Genomic DNA, 18,644 nt, shown 5'->3' with positions numbered 1-18,644 from the left:
CAGCCGAGTAATTTGTGGTTCCTAAAATTATTTTTATTCATGATTCATACACATTTATCCACAAACCCAGGTAAGATTTACAATCTCTTAATTTTAGATAATGACTTGTTTGGCCATTATATACTATCATAAACATTATTAGACCAGCTAAACAATGTCTAGATAAATTGTCCTGGAAAATCTATGTAACGTAATGTGACTTCCGTGTTTCCATTTACAACATATAACAACTCATTAGGCTTATTTCAGTGGCATAAATTGACTTCTGCTCTCCAGTGCTATAGTTTTATTAAATATAAATCAGTTCAATTCAGATTATTGCCTGAGATATCTGAAATGCTCTTACATTTATTACATATATCTAAATAGAAGTTGCATCGTGTGCATTTGCAGCAGTGTACCCAAGGTATCAGTAATTACGTATTCGTGTAGGTACATCTTCAACACAAACATCTGGACCCACACAGAGTTTAAGGTTTGCCGTGTTTTTAGCCTTTCAAAAATTTAGTAATTAAAACCCAGCACTTGTCCATTATCATTTCACTGTGAAATTCCAGACTGAAAAAACAGGAACCTGGTGAAGTTAAAGCTGCTCCGGGCTGTTGGACACATCAACAGCCCCTAATAGCAGTTTATTTCTACTGTTTGGTGAATCTCAACATCCATGAATCATCTGTGTCGGACGTGGGTGAAGTGGAGTAACTTTCCTGGATGTGCTGTGTCTTCTGAATCCCCAGATATTTAAGGGAGTGTCGGAGCAACCAGAAAACGTCGTCTTCAAACAGGCTCCATTTATCATCTTGCTGGAGCGCTTTCAGCAACAATTAATGTCCTTCACTTCACAGTGATTATGCAATGACTGTTCTGTTAATCCCAGTTGCTTGTGTGTCCTGTCTTTAGGCGGTCTGTACATTGACAGTGCCTATTACCAGCCGCAGACCATAGCAACACCGATCATCATCCACCTGGGCACTCAGGATCTCTTCTGACCCCTCCGACGCACCGAGGCCAGCCTCGGCAGCAACCTCTTTTAGCACTTTGCTTTTAATAAGCTGTGTCGCCGCTGTTCGATTGCTGCAGCGTTGCTTGCAGGGGTTGCTGCCTCCACACGAGACACAGCAGCAATATTGAACGCAACATGGAGGAGGAATCGCCTCGGGACATTCTGGCAGCCACAGTTGAGACTTTACTCAGAAAAAAACATCAATAACATAATAAGGGGGAATGGGATTTGAATGTCAGGAGAATTAGAGGGGAGAGCACACTGCGGTGTGCAATGGTTGTAAAGTGGGTAAAATTAATACAGGAAGGAAATAAAATAAATAAATAGATAAAGGGAATCAAAGACAGCACAAGAACTGCCATATGATTAAGTTTATATTTATTTTAGATAATATCCAGAAATAACTAAATAGTTATTTCTGGATATTATTACAATAACTACTTTAAGCATCTCACAACACTGGACTTCGCACATTGAATCAGTCCATCATTTTAAAAGTTGGCTGATCGGTCTCAGTGACACATTTTGGCAAAATTAAATTAAATTCCAGAAGAGATGAGGAAGAATGTAATTTAAATCCATCAGTATGGGACATTTTATAAAGCTATTTGTAAGCCCGTGGGACCCCATAGATCCCTAAAAAACTTAGTTTTATTGTTTTGTTCTTTTATTGTGAGGTCAAACTGTCATTTATAATGTGATATCTATAAGCACTGCACAAATATAACTTAAAAACCAGTGATGAACCAATCAGAAACCTTTTTCATTATTGTGGAAGTGACTCAGTAGAAGACAGCCCAACAAACCAGGACAAGTTCAAAAGATGAGACCAACTCCAATCAGCACTTTTTATTTACAGCTCGTTGTATTTGAACAGTTTTTGTTTGGTTTCTTTGCAACCTAGTCACCTTTGGAGCGTTGACTGCAGCGCCCTCTGCTGGTCGGGTCACACGTGAAGTAAGGTTGAAGAGACAATGGTGTTTCTGCTTGGTCCAACAGCACCAGTATCAGGGCCTATTGGAAAAACTGATCTTACTCATTTACTTTTTAATTTTGCATTCAGGGGAATTTCTGCCCATTCTGGAGATGACAGTATAACTTCCTCTTTATTGTTTTCCATCAAAATGTGTTTCACATATGTAGTTCCCATAAATTCAGATGAGGAAGAAACTCCTATAAAAAAGGAGGGAATGAGGAAAAGAGAGAGAACAAATGGGGAAATTCATGTAAGAACGAGTTTACAATGGCTGGAAGAAAGACACGAGAGACCAATGAAAGAAAAAAAAATACAAAAGCCAGTAACTAAAGCACTCAGAGAGCGCAGACCTCCGCCAAGCATCTCAGTCTCCCCATATTGTGATTTACACCTAAAATAATGGGCCTGTATTTATTTTTAGATTCCTTAACCATAAATACAAACCTTTAGCAATTGGATTCACATTGATGTCATTAGTTCAGACGTTATTTCCAAAAGGCCACTTTCAGTAACGGCAGATTCTTCTGGATATTCAGATATTGTTGAAAGTGTCCAAAAATAAAAACATTTGTTTGTGAAAATTTACACAGATTTCAACCGGGTCTGTTTCCTCAGGTATTAAAGATAGAACTAGAAAAGCACTCGGAGAGCACAGACCTCCACCAAGCAGCTAATTCCCCTCATAATTAGATTTACACCGTCCACATGGTGATCTGAATCATCATCAAAAGGTTTTAAATTGTCCGTGGTATCTTTATACACCAACCATGAACAGTAAAAGTGAATAAGAGTTTTAAATTGACTTTTTGCATCTGTAAATGGGGAGTCAATTCTGGATCTGATCCAGATGAAATTTGGAGGGGTGGGATAGAAGTCACCACCCTACATGACTGCATCAAATTTCATAAACGTCAGTCAATAATCAACCGAGATATCGAGGAACACATTTTGAAGCTCCATTGACTGCAATGTAACAGAACCTTTCAGAGTGATCCAGAATCCGGGATCTCGTGTGGATCAACACCAACATTTTATCATCTGTTCCTGGTAAGAGTCGCAACATTTCCTTAAAATTTTATCCTGATAAGTTTTGAGTTATCTTGCAGACAGACAGACAGAAACAGACAGAGAGGCAGACCGATAAACCAACGCACTCAAAAACATAACCTCCTCGGTCGAGGTAAAAATGAAAGGAAAACTTATTAAAAATGGAAGAAAGCAATAGAGGAAATGAAGATGTTGAGAAACCCCTACAGAAAGAAAATTACTATTCAAACTTGGTAAAAAAAAAAAAAAATGTGATTGAATGCGTGGATTTAAACCACCAGATGGCAGCACACGAGGCTGATCTGCGCTTAATGAGGCTAAAACACTAACAGCTTTGTCTCTGAGAAAATGGAAATGAACAAAATGCTCTTTTGTCTCTGCCAAACGTTTTGGTTCAAGCAGGATGTTGTCACACGGTGTTAAGATCTATTTTAGCCTCAGTGAATCTCTGAACTTAGTCTGCTGCAAACAAAAAAGTTGATTTACTTGTCACAAGGAAGCTTTGTGCGTCTCACAAACAAAGAGTTAAATAAATAGGATGCTGCTATCTGACTTCACAAAGATAAGCTTTAAGGATGACTTCTTGAACAGAACAGTAGCCGGAAACAGTTCAGTTAATAGCATGTAAAATTTACAGCATGCAGTAACCGTATCAGGAAATGTCTGGGAATGTTTGGGATGTGAATAGTTAAAAATAGTTAAATAAAACTATAAACAAATAGGGATTTTTCAAAATCACAACAAGCCCCAGGAAATACAAAGTGACTTTTAGCTTGAGCCCAGCGTTAAAGGCTTAGAAAATTAATACATATTATCAGGGAAATAAAGAAGTTATATGAATGTAGTTTTACTCTCCTTAATTTAGTATTTTTTTTATTTGCTGCTGTTCCATCCATTTTCTTCCGCTTTGCGGGTCACAGGAGTTGCTGGAGCCTATCCCAGCTTGCTGTAGGCGAAAATCGCTTCATCGTTTTCTGAAACCTTTTTCTTTCTCCCTGAAAACATAATAAATAAACTGGAATTATTCCAGAAGAAGACCAAGTCGAAACATCAATGCAAAATTGAAGTTACGAACATCGCTCTTGGTTATAACACTAAAATAATAAAGTCACTGAATATTTCAGAACTTTCCTACATACTTTGAATCTAAAGATTGAACAGTTAAAAAAAACAGCAACAACATTAATTTAAATGCTCAACATTTTGTAGCTTCTAATTGCTTTTCAGTGAACATCCCCTCCTCTTATTTGATCGCTTTCAAGCTTTTGATATGAGCTGCTACGAGCAGATGTAAGGTTATAAGAGCAGCCTTGGGTTCATTCATCACAAATGCACGAGTGTAAAGAGTAAAAACATGAAATGCCTTAGTAGAAATGACTATATTTGACCTCTGCTTCCTCTTCTGCAGCAGGAAGGATTTAGTCTTGTGAAATATGACTGTTCTCTTTGCACATTAATCACACTTCTGCACTCCTTCCACTGTCAGGCAAAGATCCACTGCAAACTTGACAACTTGAGAGCAGTTGGAGATGAGGCACAGAGGGACCACTTTGAAAGGAGTCTTCTGTATGCAGATCGATTATAAACAGTTGGCCTTTCACGAAACGGATATGCTTCTGTCAGTTATTCTGTAAAAAATGGCATGCAGCATGAAAAGATCAATGAAGGTGATTCCAGGTGATCAGCAGCTGACTGGGGGAAATATACTAGAGGTAGTTTGGACATGCTGTGGATTCATTTGGATAGCGGCGTAGATATAGAGACTTTTAAACAGCTGGATGATGTGACCGAACTGAGGTCTGTCCCGACGCCCTCATTAATTCAACACACACACACACGTCATAGTGGTCCATGGATTGCCCTCTTGCTGTTTTCAATGATTAATTAGCTGCTGCTAATTCCATTACTGATGCCATGTTTGTATGCTGCAGAGACGGCTTCCTGAATAATGGATTAAACCTCTGAATGCTGCTGCTGCTGCTGATTTGGGTTGGGGGCTGGAGAAGAAGAAGGATGCAGGAATGAAATTAGGTTGGAAGCACAAGAGTTCATCATCTAAATGTATTTCTCAAAAGCTAGATGGTATAATAAAACATGGTGTTATAATTTATTTAGTTTGTTCTGTGAATGTCGGGGGCATCATGTGATTTTGAAGAAGATTTAGTTCTCAAGATAAGGCTAAATAAAGATCAATTTCCTCCCGGCATGCGCTCAGTAAGCTGTTCATTGTTAGAAGACGGTTTTCCAGTTATTCGTTTTAATCACAAGTTTGACATTAGACATCTTAACTGGCTGAACAGCCTGACATCCTCCTGTCACATGGGTTCCGTGAGGGAATAGCTGGCTTCTGTGCTCAGCCGCCATCAGAGGACGAGTTCAAGGAGATCCAGCTGAACGCTTCAGCGTCTTGTTGTCAGACACTTCCTATGTCCAAAAAACAGCATTTTATTCTCAAGTAAGATCACCTCATCCCAAGGAAGTTTCACAAAGCGCAGAGCGGTGCACGTGGCTCTACTGAAGAGCAGTGTGAACATGGATGGTGGTGAGCATTCTTTACACGATGTATTTAATCACTTCAAAGTGAAACAGCTTTGTTATTGTGACAGATGTGGTCTGCTTCGTCGAAGCTGCACAACAATCCAACTTGTCCCGCCTGGCAGAAAGAATGCGAGTTAAACTATGATTAAGAGAATGTCGTTACTATGAAGACACCCTTCGAGGCCCATTTTTGGCCCTGTGTTTGGTCTTTTATTTGTAAGATGGTAGAAAATAAATACTAAAGTACTGCAGTTGCGTAACTTGAGTATTGCTCTAATAAATGCCTCCAGTGAAGATCTGTGTGAATGGATTTGAGAGGCAGGGTGGCGCTAACATAGGCAGCTATTATAAGGCCCGTGGGTTGAGCTCAAGTCGCCCACGGGAGCCTAGAGACACTGGTGGTGGTGAGGAGTGGAGCTCAATGTAGGATGGCTTCAAGAAGGAGATTTCAGAGAGGAGTACAGGGCTGAGGTGGTGAAGGAGTGGCAGCGCCTTGCCGATCCATGCAATGACGTTAGCTGGATTATAAAGAGATATTTACATTTTAACAGCGTGCAAGTGATTGGCTATCAGTGGAACAGGCTGTGATGAATACAGCAATATCAACAGACTGAGAGAGAGAGAGAATATAAGCCACCTGGAAATTGATGAGCCTGGAGGAACTGGAGAAGAATATTTATCCTCGAGTTAGTTTTTGGCTTTAATCTTGCATTTCCAATAATCGTCTTATTTCGTTTTAGTCACTCACCCTCTGATGAGCCGTAGGTTTATATAAGTCAATAAGTTTAACAATAAATGAGATAAAGGCTGGAAAAATGCACCAGCCAGTCATGCAGCAGATTTAGGTTTGATAATAAGCAGATGTTTGACGGGAGTAGAAAGCCGGGGAGGAAAGTTCCTGTCCCTTCAGAGCCGCCATCATGTCCACTCACGCAGAGACAAGCTTTGTTAACACCTCACTGCCTACAAACTGCAAATCAACAATCCCTCAGAAGTTCTAAAATACTTACATGACTTTAGCATTCAACTTTCAACAGTCATGTTTTCTTTTTCCTAAAATGGCTTGTTGGAGCTGTTAACACGCCTCATTTAAACTGAGAGCCACAGATGCTGCTAAAGTTGGAAGCCTGAATGTTAAGAATGCTAACGGAACCCCTTCAGGGAAACCACTCTGAAAACCTAGAAGGGCGTTTGGAGAGTTTCCAAAACTATTCCTGTATCCACATCTAGATCCACATCTACCTCAACATCTAATCACCTTGTCCTCATTACTAGGACCACCTCTCCACAAAATGTATTTTAAGAAGAAAAAAAAGACCCCACTGTGAAACAATTATTCAGTGTCATTAAAACAAAACTAAAACCAAGTGGCATCACAGAAGGAACAATAATTTCATCAGATTGTATCAATGCTGATTAGAATAAAGACAATCACACACGAAGAAGACTGCCAGGTGAGAAGTAAGCAGTCTTTTGTTGCTGATTCCTGTCTTTTCTAGGTGGTTTGAGTGTTTTTAAAGTGCGACGTAAACTTGTGTTTGTGTTTATTTGGCTTCCTTTGTAATCTGCATCAGGGAGTCCCTCCGCAGTAAAGGAGTCAACTCTCGTGTGAGGCCAGTGAGTTCATGTTGGACTATTTGATTAGCAGCAGTTTTCACTGTCTTCAGATATTTTATAAATGTAGGATCATGCATTTGCAGATTGATTAACACAAAAACATTATACAGGTTACTTTCCCATTTAAAAACATTTAAGCCTATATCCCAGCTTCAGTGCTTCCAGTTACTGCCGTCTGTCTTTGTGTGCCACAATAGTGAACATAAAAACCCCGTAAAAAAAAAAAAAAAAAGCTTGAACACTGAAAACCTAACAGACAGATCGTGTGTGAATGAGGGGAGAAGAATGGCAGGAAATGAGGATAATGAATAGAAACGGAAGCTGAGGAATTGACGCTTTTTGTATTAGAGGTTCCCACCATGAGTGGGAGCGCCGTACGATACACTGCTAAAAATATCAATATTATTCAGTTATTAACCTGTCAGCATAAAAAGGCAAAATATACACAGTAGTGGTGGAAAATCTGCCAAACAATGCTGAACGGAACGATCGCAGATGCACCTTTAAAGACACAAAAACGCTAACGTCAGTGTCAATGGTGCTTCTACTGTTGGTGATGCTACAGTCCAGCTATTCAAGTATGATTTATGGATGCAGTAACTGACAGATATTTTTAGCAGCATTATCTATGCTTATATTGTCTCTATTTCTACTTATTAGGCGCACACACACACACACACACACACACATGTTTCTTTCGTGGATCAGTTGAGCGTTTGTCACGCACAACTGCAAAAGGTACTGTGAGGAAATGTTTTGCACTCTTGTTCTGGAGTCTGGACATGATTGTTTTGTATCGTCACTTTGTTTGACTGTTTGAAATGTTATCTCATGTAGCTTTGAGAAGTTGTATGGAAACAAATCCTGAAATAAAAATCAACGTGGTTAATCCGATGATCCAAATTGTTGTCCCCTTCAGTCTTCTGATTGTGGTTTGGTTAGATTTCAGCACAAAAACGTAATAATAGCTGGAAATAGATGTTTGGATCAAAGTAGCTGTTTCATGAAGTTCAGACCGGGTGAACAGAGTTTTGTTTGGTGAAGGTTAGAGGAGCTTTGTGTCAGGGGTGAAGGACCAACTGTTTGCTATCCTCATCATGACCTGGAATCACACTGACAAAGTCCTGTCCTAAAAGCTACGCCTTTAAGACGATGAAAGAGTCAGCAGCTCAATCAATGCGTCACATTCATGCATCGCTTCTGCTTCATTATCTTCACACATTCTCTATACTGTAACGTTTGTGCATTCTACTCTCTCTCACTCACTCACTCACTCACACACACACACACACACACCTACACACACACACACACAGTGCAGATGGATAATGATCCGAAGCGTGCAGTGAAAAGCAACCAGAGTTACTTAAGGCTAATAAATGTAACGTTACTCAACAGCCAAGTCAATCATCTGACATGAAGCCCACTGAGCATGCATTTCACCTGCTGAAGTCAAAACTGAGGGGAAAATGCCCCAAGAACAAACCAGAGCTGAAGACAGGGGTCGAGGCCTGGCAGAGCATCACCAAGGATGAAAGACAACGTCTGTGCGTTCCAGACTTCAGGCTGTTATTGACTGCAAAGGATTTGCACCACCAATGCATGTCTGCTTTGGTAAAGAAGAGGGATTTTTGTCTTCTGCTCATCCTGAAGTTTCTACTAATACATTTTTAAACAGTGAAAGATTATCATTATTTTTGCCTTTTGATCTTTTCCAAGATTTTCTTCACTTCTAAGAATAACTGGCAGAGGAAATTATCTGTTTTTACAGTCTTGTGTTAGATTGAAGATAGCCACCATTTACTTTTACTTAAAAGCAACAATGCACCCATTGACAAGAAGAACAAACTGCAAACAAAAGGTCACCAGGCAGTAATGGAAGCTATTTTCATGCTGCTGTCCGGACATTTCTTTTCGTTTAATTTTAGATTTATATTGCAGGTATTTAAAGACAAAAAACATTTAAATAAGCAAATTAAATTTACAACAATCAGAATAGGCCCCCGTGATGTGCTGGCAATGCGTCCAGGAGAGTACCCCGCCTCTCGCCCGGAGTCAGATGGCATAGGCTTCAGCAAGGCGGATAATGATTTAATGGTGTCTGCCTCGATGAGATCTGATATCCTGACGGTCAAAGGGTATAGTGTTGCTAATTTCATTAATGTAATCTGGTCACAGTGTGAATGTAGCCTGAAAGAAGTTGTGCTGAAGAGTAATCCCCATCAGCTGCTACAATAAGGATGCTATTTATCACAAGTCCTGATGCCTGGCCTGGCCATGACTTGAAATGTCACTTCACTGTCAAATTCATTCAACTGGATTCATTATTGTGCTCAATACTCCCAAATTTTAAGTTATTGAACTGCTCGGGGTTTCACAAAAATAAGTCCAACAGGAACGAACAGTGAGCAGATGTCACATTAATCACATCACACGTTGGAAATGGCAGTGTGGGAGGTGGAGAGTTGAGCTGGACCATTTCTGGCTAAACACATAAAATCTCACCCATTTCTAAACCTTTGCCCCCACCCCTCTTTACTGCTCTCTGCCGTGATCCAAATTTGGCACTGCTGGCTTCTGTGAAAAGGCATTTCCCCGAGGGGGGAATCAAGTCTCCGTGTAACCCTCAATTGCAGCCCGTCTCTGACAACATCCCTGATTTTCCCACAGGAAAATAAAAACATAAACTTTGACATCACATGTTTTCGAATTAGGGGATCAAAGATCTGAGTAGAGAAGCTTTGTGGGATCCTTTTATATACCACACACAAAACTAATTTGAGGAATGGAGCAACTTCCATCAAGTTTTAAGAACAGAAATCAGAAAGTCAGGACTGTGACAAACATTATATAATGTCATAATCTGATGTTTATCATCAGGGTATTCTAGGTTTTAAAAAACAACAACCTGATCTTACACATCTGAGAAAACATGGAGTGGATAAAAAAAAGTTTGGAAAAATGCTTATTGTGCTGATAATAATAGTTGACTATTCCTTGAGTCCATTGTCAAAAATATCTCAACGATATACCCCTGAACTGTCATGTGACTCCTAATGCATAGAAAAACCACTTCAGAAAGGCCCTCCACGGCACAGGTTCGACACTAAAGTTTTTCTATGGAGCTCTCCTTGCTGGCCCATCCTTAAGGAGTGGGGAATAGTTTATCCACATCTCCTCTCAAATTGATGAAGGAATTAAGGCTCTAGAAATGCTCTGTCGGGGTCATGAAGGTGTGCAACTCATCATCACTTTATTTCTTACTTATTATTACAATGTTAGGTACATTTGAACTTATGCAATTTTCATGTCATTTCACTCGTCATGTCAAGCACTTGTGGTGACAACTGTTTCCATGGTCAAGGTGGATCGTTAGATCTTAACTTCAAACATGATTTCGATTGTAATAGAGCAGTTCTCCTTTTTTTATCAAACTTATTTGATTTGGTTGCCGCCTTCATTTGTCTTTTAGCTATAAAATCATTGAAATATACCAAACATAATCTGAATTCGCCTCAGGACAATCTTCAGAGAATGTGCAAGGAAAATACATTATCCATTCAATTTTTGTTAATTACCTTGAATTAAGTGCAATAAATTTACATTAGTCCAGTCACAAGAACTAATGTGAATTACACTACAGTTGGAAGCTGTTAATATTTTTCAGCTTTTTTCCTTCTTGTTGTAAACCCACAAACAGACTAATCCCTGTCCCTGTCAGAAATGCTATTCCATTGTGACATTTTGAAGTTTTATTTTTTCCCGTCTGATGTATATAAACACTTCTGAATGGTTTCAGTCCCAAGTATAGCATATCAGAACAAGTGACTGTGACAAATAAGGTCTCACAAAATCAATTGTGATGCTGGAGGGATGCTTTACATCAGGAGCAGCCAATAAACCCCCATAACTATTAGAAACCCCCATTTTGTATATTTATCCATCAAAATATATAGGAGGCAAAACAAAAAAAGAAAGAAAGAAAACGGCAGCAGCTGATTCACTGTCAACACTGAAAGTTAAGTAAATGGTTTTTTTTGGGGGGGGGGGGGAGTACATGCATATAAAGAACTGCTAATCACCCTGAGCAGGAACAACAGAGAAAACAACTACCAGTAAATAAATAAAATAATTTGTCTCTTTGTCTCAGAATAACTTCCTGGTTCAGGGGATATCATAGAATACAAAGTTAATGTTTTCATGTTAAACCACAAACTGCACAAATATATTTGGAGTGCCCCCCAAAAAACCCCACATGTTTAAGGCAGAGGAAAACACACATGAACTATTTTTCTCCTGGAAAGGAGATTGAAGTCCGTCCACCACACATTTTTTAATCACACAAACAAAATGACGGTCAGATGATTTCTTATTTTTTTTTTTTTTTTTGTTCACGCATGTTAGCATCTGGAGTTCTCCAGGGGAAGCAGATCAATAGTTTTAAGTGTTGATTCTTTTATTTTTGCGTTATCTTAATCTACCCTGTATGGGTAGAAATTACATACAGCAATCAAGGCAGAACAAGGAGGACTTTCACAACCTCCTCCAAGATGAACTTTTGAGAAGACTGACAGGATCTCCATGGCCATCTCCCTGCTGCTCAATGCAAGGGGTCCTCACAGCAGGACCAAAATGCACCTGCTGCCACTCAGCTGAGTGCAAACATTAAATCCATCCTCAGACTTCAGCATCAACGATCTGGATGTGGGCCAATCGGAGACGGCAACGTTTTGCTGTCCGTGCAATCGAGGCAAGGAGGAAACAACGGGCTAAAGAGCCGACAAAGACCTTTGCGGAAGACACTGTTGGAGAGACTGTAGATGAGACAGTTACAGAAGCTGTTGCTAATCGCTAGCCATGTTGTGAGGAAGGAAGCAACCTTGTGGTGATAAAGCCCGGCGCTCTCCAGGAGGAAGTAGAGGATGTATGGCATCCACAGGACGTAGAACACGCTGGTGATGCGGAACAGCACCATGGCGTATCGCTTGTCTGGGCAACCTTCGCACCGCTCCCCCCGCTCACCTTTATCGCCGTCCGTCTGCGAGTTGAAGCGGGCATGGCGCAGGCTTATCTCCCTTGTGTGCTGTCGGCAGATCCTGAATATACTCCCATAGGTGAAGCAGACCATGAGCGCTGCTGGGGCGTAGAGCAGCGCCACGATGAAGGCGCTGAATCCCGGGTTGGTCTTCCAGGAGTCTGCGCACCACTGAAATATGTCCCCATGGTAACCTGGCTTCCCCCAGCCAAAGAAGCATGGTAGAAATATGAAAGCAGAGTAAATCCAGATGAGAAGGATGCACATCCTCAATCGGCATGGCGTCACCAGCGTGGCGTATGACAGTGGGCGGGTGATGGCAATGTAACGGTCAACGCTGATGCAGGCCAGCGAGGTCATGGAGACGCTCTTCAGCACAGAAATCATGTAACCAAATGTCTTGCAGGTGAGCTCCTCATTCAGGCCGCTGAGATAATGGAGGAGGGACAGTGAGGGCACCAGGCAGCTCACACCCACCAGCAGGTCAGCATAGGCCATAGTCTGGATGAAGTGGCAGGTGGTGTGGTGGTGCAGAAGCGGGGCACAGTGGAAGACAAAGATGACCACCAGATTACCAGCGATGATGAGCACAGAGAGGAAGAGGATGACGGCCACCTCCAGCACACAGGTTTCAAGGCTTTGGGAGTAGCCCACGGCGCCCAATAGACAGAACGTGGAGGATCCACTTTGGTTGACATCCATGGAGGAGTTCATGTTTGGACCGCAGGGGGGTGGAAGAGTCTAAGGTAATTTCAGTTCAGTGCGGCCATCGTCCTGTCCAGGTCTCTCTTTTTTTAATCCTGAAGCTGCTCGTCCAGTCTTGTCCTGCAAAAACAGTCCATGCCTCCTGAAATCAGCATCTTTTCTCACTTAAGCTTTTTCCTTAAAGTAGCAGTAATTCATTGCTTTTTGAAAAATGCAACCAGGTCCTGCTGCTGCTGCTGTTTGCAGTCCGACATAGAAAAACAAAAACGATACCAAAAGTACATCAAGAGATGCCAGTCTAAAACTGCTCTGCAAGCCATCCTCCCGATGCAGCTGCGTCGTATCCCCTTCTTGACTCCAAATCCTGCGACCTGATCACAGCCAACAATAAAAAAAATAAAAAATAAAAAAAACACTGGCATCTACTTTTGCTCCTTCAGTACAAAGAAAAACAAAAGTTAACGGGAGAGAAAGCAATGCTGACATTCCCAGCAGCTTTGATGTTACAACTCCTCCATGCTGTATCAGCAAACAAAAGCCAGAGAGTCCAAACAGGCAGCATCAGATTTTTGTCAGCGGTCCTCTGACAGGATGAACGCACGCACAGCGTGAGCCAGAGGAGTCCTGAAGACGGCCGGACAACCAGGAGTGGTGGACAACATCAGGAGGAGCTCCTCTGTGAAGCGTCTTTGGCTCGCAGACAGCCGGTTTCCAGTGTGTGTGTGTGTGTGTGTGTATGCATGTGGGTGTGTGCGTGTTGTAGAACACGGAGCGACAGAGAGTAAACTGCCTCTCCCTCTGCTGTAGTGGCAGTACTGATGGTGCAGCGTTGCCACTACTGCCTCCCTCTCCTCCCCTTGCCCTCTCGCTCTCTCAGAAACACACACACACACACACACACACACATGCACGCAGGCACAGATGTTCCCACCCCTCCTCTGTTTCACACATTTTTTCCTCTCTTTCCTTTCGCCTCACTCTCTCTCATCTCGCCTTTCATCTTTCATGCAATTTGTTTTACTCTTTCTCCTCCTACTTCTCTCTCTCTCTTATTCTGTTTCCTTTTTCACCCTTTTGTTGTTAGTGTTGGAAAACATTTATGGTGAAGACGATGTCCCAGAGTGAATAGAACTGCCTGACGTGACATTTTTAGACAAGTACGTTGCATATGACAGTGTCACAATTTTTATTTTGGAGTCTTTCTTTTACCATTAATCAGGTCCTTACTACACACACACATACACACACACACACACACACATACATATTTAATATAATAAGGTCTAAAAAAAAATATGATTAATTATAGCAGAAGAGAGCACAACTTTTCCAGAATCACCTCAAATTCTATTTATTAAATCTGCAGACATAATAGCCCATAGAGTTCAGCATTGTCCCTAATTTTACAATAAATCTGTCAACTAAACCCATTACATTCTTGCTTAGAGATTAGTTTAATTTTTTAAGTGAAGAAGTAAATGAGAGGTGTGTTTAGAAAACTATTAAAACCCGCTTTGGCAACTCGCTCACAAGGCAGCTCACGTCAACTGATCTTTGTTCATCTGTGCTTTTCTTTCTTTTAGCTGTACGTCTGTTTCGTCCAGAAAAGTATTCCTGGAAGATGATTAATTGAATTATCTACTATTAATGAATTAATATTAAGTATTTTACATTCAGTTGTTTGGCTGAATCTAATTGAGGAAGTAGCTCATCCTTTTATCTACCTAACGTGCATAATTGTATCTATTCATGTTTGAGCAGTGATTTTGTTCTTTAAAGCGTGACTATCATGAATTAATTCATTCCTCTATTTCCTCTCACCCGCCCCCCCTATGTCTCTGGACTTTGTCACCGCTTCTCGAATAAAGCCCCTTTCCTTCTGTTAGCCAATAAGCAGTAGGCAGGTTTCCATCACCACAGAGGCTGTTCAAGCCCACCCACATGCAAACAGGCTGCCATCATGTGTGAAGTGAACCCGTTCAAACAGCAACGCACGTGTCAGAGAATCATATCCTCCAATCTTGCTTCTCTGAATGACATTTCCATCTCTACTATCCCAACCAAGACCAAACCTTTCTTATGTCAGGAAGGAGAAGCTCTGTCTGGCTGCGTTTATCATCAGCGTCTGCCACCTTGTCCCAATGAGGCCAACAAACGCATCCTGAGCTGCAAGAGAAATCCTCTGTGGCTGTTTAAAAGAGATTATGGTTATAACAGGAATAGAGTCAATCCAACAATCTAGTTTAGTTTACAGAGCAGAGCAAAGTGCTGAAGCTGCATGAACCGAAATGATATGATGTGACGATAAACCAGTGGGGAGATGGACCTGTAAGTTGCTAGCCACTTAATCAAAGACGTCCTCCACCATGCAGTCCATATTTAACATAGCTAAAATGCTAAATATATGTTCAATGTGCTTTATTCATTTATTGCCTATCAACATAGGCAAGCTCCAGTAATTGAGATGGCCTTTAAGCTAATTAATGTGTTCATATAAAACACACACACATTATGTTCATTATTGCATTTGTTTTGTTTGAACAATGCCATTATAATCTTTTTAATTTAAATTGTTTTAATTTCATTGGTTGTTGTCTTTTGTCGGGCTGTCATATTCCTGCAGAAATCCTAAAAATTGAAATCTTATTTTTGGTTTTAATGAGACCATGAAGCCACTAAATACTGAAACACAACACAAAAGCTCAAGATTTCTATGAAAGCATGCCCTGGTAACCTTCTGTCTAATAAATATAATAAATCTGCTGATTTAGCGTATCATGCTAACACTTCCTGTGGTATCTGGTTAGATGGGTCAAGATGGGTCGCTGCAAAAAAGTCCTCCCTTTCCAGGCCAGCCGTCACAGAGAACACAGACATTGGAAAGCCATTTGCCGTCTTGTTTATGTGTCTATTTTTGCATGTATTTTCAAGGTCAAGGGTCACAGTTGTCACATCTGCCCGAGTTATGAGGCCGAACACTGAGGTTGGCTCATCAGGAATCCAGCTGTCAGACATCTTGTAAGGCTAACATGAACTTGTCCTTACCAAGTCCACTCACTGCTCGGAGTAAATAGCAGGGCTGCCAGGGAACGCCACCTTGTGACCAACCAAGCATGATTTGGAAACATGACAACAGCTGTGGCAGAGGCCTAAGGCAAAGTGGAAGAAGAATTAGAACAGAATCTTTCTCCTTGATCTTTATGTAAAAGGAGATGAGTTGTGTATTCCTTCCGTCCGTCCTTAATGAAGCCGTGAATGTTTCCAATTATTCCCAAATCTGTGGCTATTTATGAGTCATACAAAAGAAAAACGGAGGCATTTCTCTCTATGTTTGTGGTGCAAATGCCACTTAATTAGTATTTTAATTCCTCTATTCGAGCCCTGCTTCAGGGGGGTCAGAGACGGATGATGGACCAATGTCTTCAAGCAGGTGGTCATCAACTGGTCCAGATTTAATGAATGCCATCAATCAATCAAGAGGGAGATAACAGAACGTGAACCAACAAAGAATGACTCAGGTGGAGCTTCGTTTGGACTTTGAACTCTGCACAGCATAAACACTGAGTTAATGGTCTGAGCCATAACTGGTGCTTATATTTAGATTGATTTCTTTCTAGTTCTTCATGGTGTTTCTTTTGAGTGTTAAATGGGTGCTACACAACTTTGAGCGCATGTCCGACTGTATTTCACTGCAATCCTGCATGTGTATGTGACAAATAAACTCCACTTGGTTTGTATAATAAAGTATTACGATAATTACTTGTTGTAGAAAATAATTAAACTACTTACCCTGAATTTGAAACATCTTAAGTATTACGTAAGTATTTTCAGTGACAGTCACAAACCTTTAATGTTGTCAAAATCTTTTAATCTGAAATCTGTTCTTGTGGGCCGTTTAGGTTCACGTCCAGACATCTCGGCATTCAGAGCCGAGACGGCAACACATACTGAATACGGGTCAGTTTTATTCTGTGTGTTCACAACCACTCAGTTCCATTTATGATTCATTGACATATACATAATTCATGTTGTCATAAATTCACACTCGGGTAACTTTACCCCATTTTCATCCAGCTCCTGTTTTTATTCCCTGGAGAACTGCCGGGACCTGCTGGAGCTCATGTCCAAATTAAATTAACCTCAGGCACATGGTTCATTAAGGGAAGGCCAGCCCGGTGCCACGGGCAATTAGCCTTTACATGCACGGCCAGTACTGTATCCTTGCTGTAACACAGGCGGCGAATGCTTTATACATCATGAAAGAAAAAGAGGATGAAGCCTTATAGTGACAGAACCCAGAGAAAACAGATCACATTGGCAGATTGTGCTGCAGCAGGAAAGGTGGAAAGCACAAAAATAACATGTCCCAAAATGTTTGCCTCCCACATGTAGATCTTATGATTATATAAAATATGATGTGTTGTGTTTGATAAAGCTACTCAACAATATTTGATTTTTTTTTTTACCAAAGCATTATGATTAAATACACATATTCATGTAGTGTGTGTGTGTGTGTGTGTGGGAAACAGACACGTGTGTACACCTATGGGAAATGAAAAGTCATGAGCTCATCTCTATTACAGGTTTTTGGATTGTGGGAGGAAGATGGAGAACCCACAGTGAGCCCACCTGAAAAAAAAAAGAAAACAATTCTACACACACCAATCGAATATTAAAATGGTGCCATTTAGAAACTATTCTGTATTTTTATTTCCACATTTTCTATTTGAATTCAGATTCATTTTGCAAAGGGATTTGTCGCAGAAAGTGACTCTGACCATAACAAAAAAAACGTCCTCTTTTTTTGATCATGTTTAATGTACGGTTCTGCCATCATGTAATGGAGATTTACCTCTAATGTTTTGGGCAGTTGTATATTTTCTATAAATTTGGAGAACTGGACTTTTTGTTTGTGTTTTTGTTTTCTTAGTTGCACTACATGTATGTTGAAATTGTTCTTCCATTCTGTCTTTCTTCTTCTATCTTTCAATCAAATGCGTGTTTCAGCTAAGTACTGTCTAATTATTCAAATCCAGCCAGCCAATCAGCCAGTTGTACTGTGTCCTTCCTTTTTCTCTCTGCAAATCCATCCATCCATTAATTAAAACATCTGCTAGCGTACATCAGATTGTCCATCCACTTACATTCCATGAGATTATTCATCCGCATTGACCTTTACCCTGCCCACACTTCACACACAGTACATCATCCACAATCTCTCAGCGTAAAGAATTAGAGAATGGGCCGGTAAATGATTTACCGTATATGCCACTTCTTCAGCATTCTTAGCGCCTATTAGTCAAGGGAGAACCTATGCCGATCTGATTTACTGGAAACCAACTCCACACTGTCATTCCTCATTCCAGACCAAATGGGTTCTGTTCAAACTCCAGTGAACAACGCAGCAGTGAGGGCTCAGCGGATGAGTTATGGGAGGAAACAGGGATGTCTGCCACTAAAACAAGATATTTTTGGTCTTGAGTTGTTTAACAAAGAGCACTTATTTAGTTCAAGCAGACCATTTATGAAAACAATGGTAGACGTCTGGAGCAGCATTTGGGAAAGTGAAAGGTTGAAAGTGCTCGGAAATGTCAAATAGGCTACCTGAAGAATGGACGAGGCTTCTAGCGGCCGGCTGATATACCTCCCACTATTCTTTGGCTAGATTTGACAGAGGAAATGTTGGACTGTGTAAAGGCTGACGGAAAGTCCTATTTGTTAAA

General features: G+C 40.8%; 1 protein-coding gene across 1 annotated transcript; it reads right to left on the bottom strand.

Annotated features, from left to right (window-relative positions):
- Positions 1 to 11,871: 11,871 nt before the first annotated feature.
- On the bottom strand, positions 11,872 to 12,930 carry LOC137893213 (probable G-protein coupled receptor 21). The gene has a single exon (XM_068738662.1). It carries the CDS (start codon positions 12,928 to 12,930, stop codon positions 11,872 to 11,874), a length of 1,059 nt encoding a protein of 352 aa, XP_068594763.1.
- Between the last annotated feature and the right edge of the window lie 5,714 nt (positions 12,931 to 18,644).

Source organism: Brachionichthys hirsutus, chromosome 4, assembly GCF_040956055.1.
Source record: "Brachionichthys hirsutus isolate HB-005 chromosome 4, CSIRO-AGI_Bhir_v1, whole genome shotgun sequence".
In the NCBI taxonomy this organism is placed as follows: Eukaryota; Metazoa; Chordata; class Actinopteri; order Lophiiformes; family Brachionichthyidae; genus Brachionichthys; species Brachionichthys hirsutus.
This window is presented reverse-complemented; position numbering and strand designations above follow the sequence as displayed.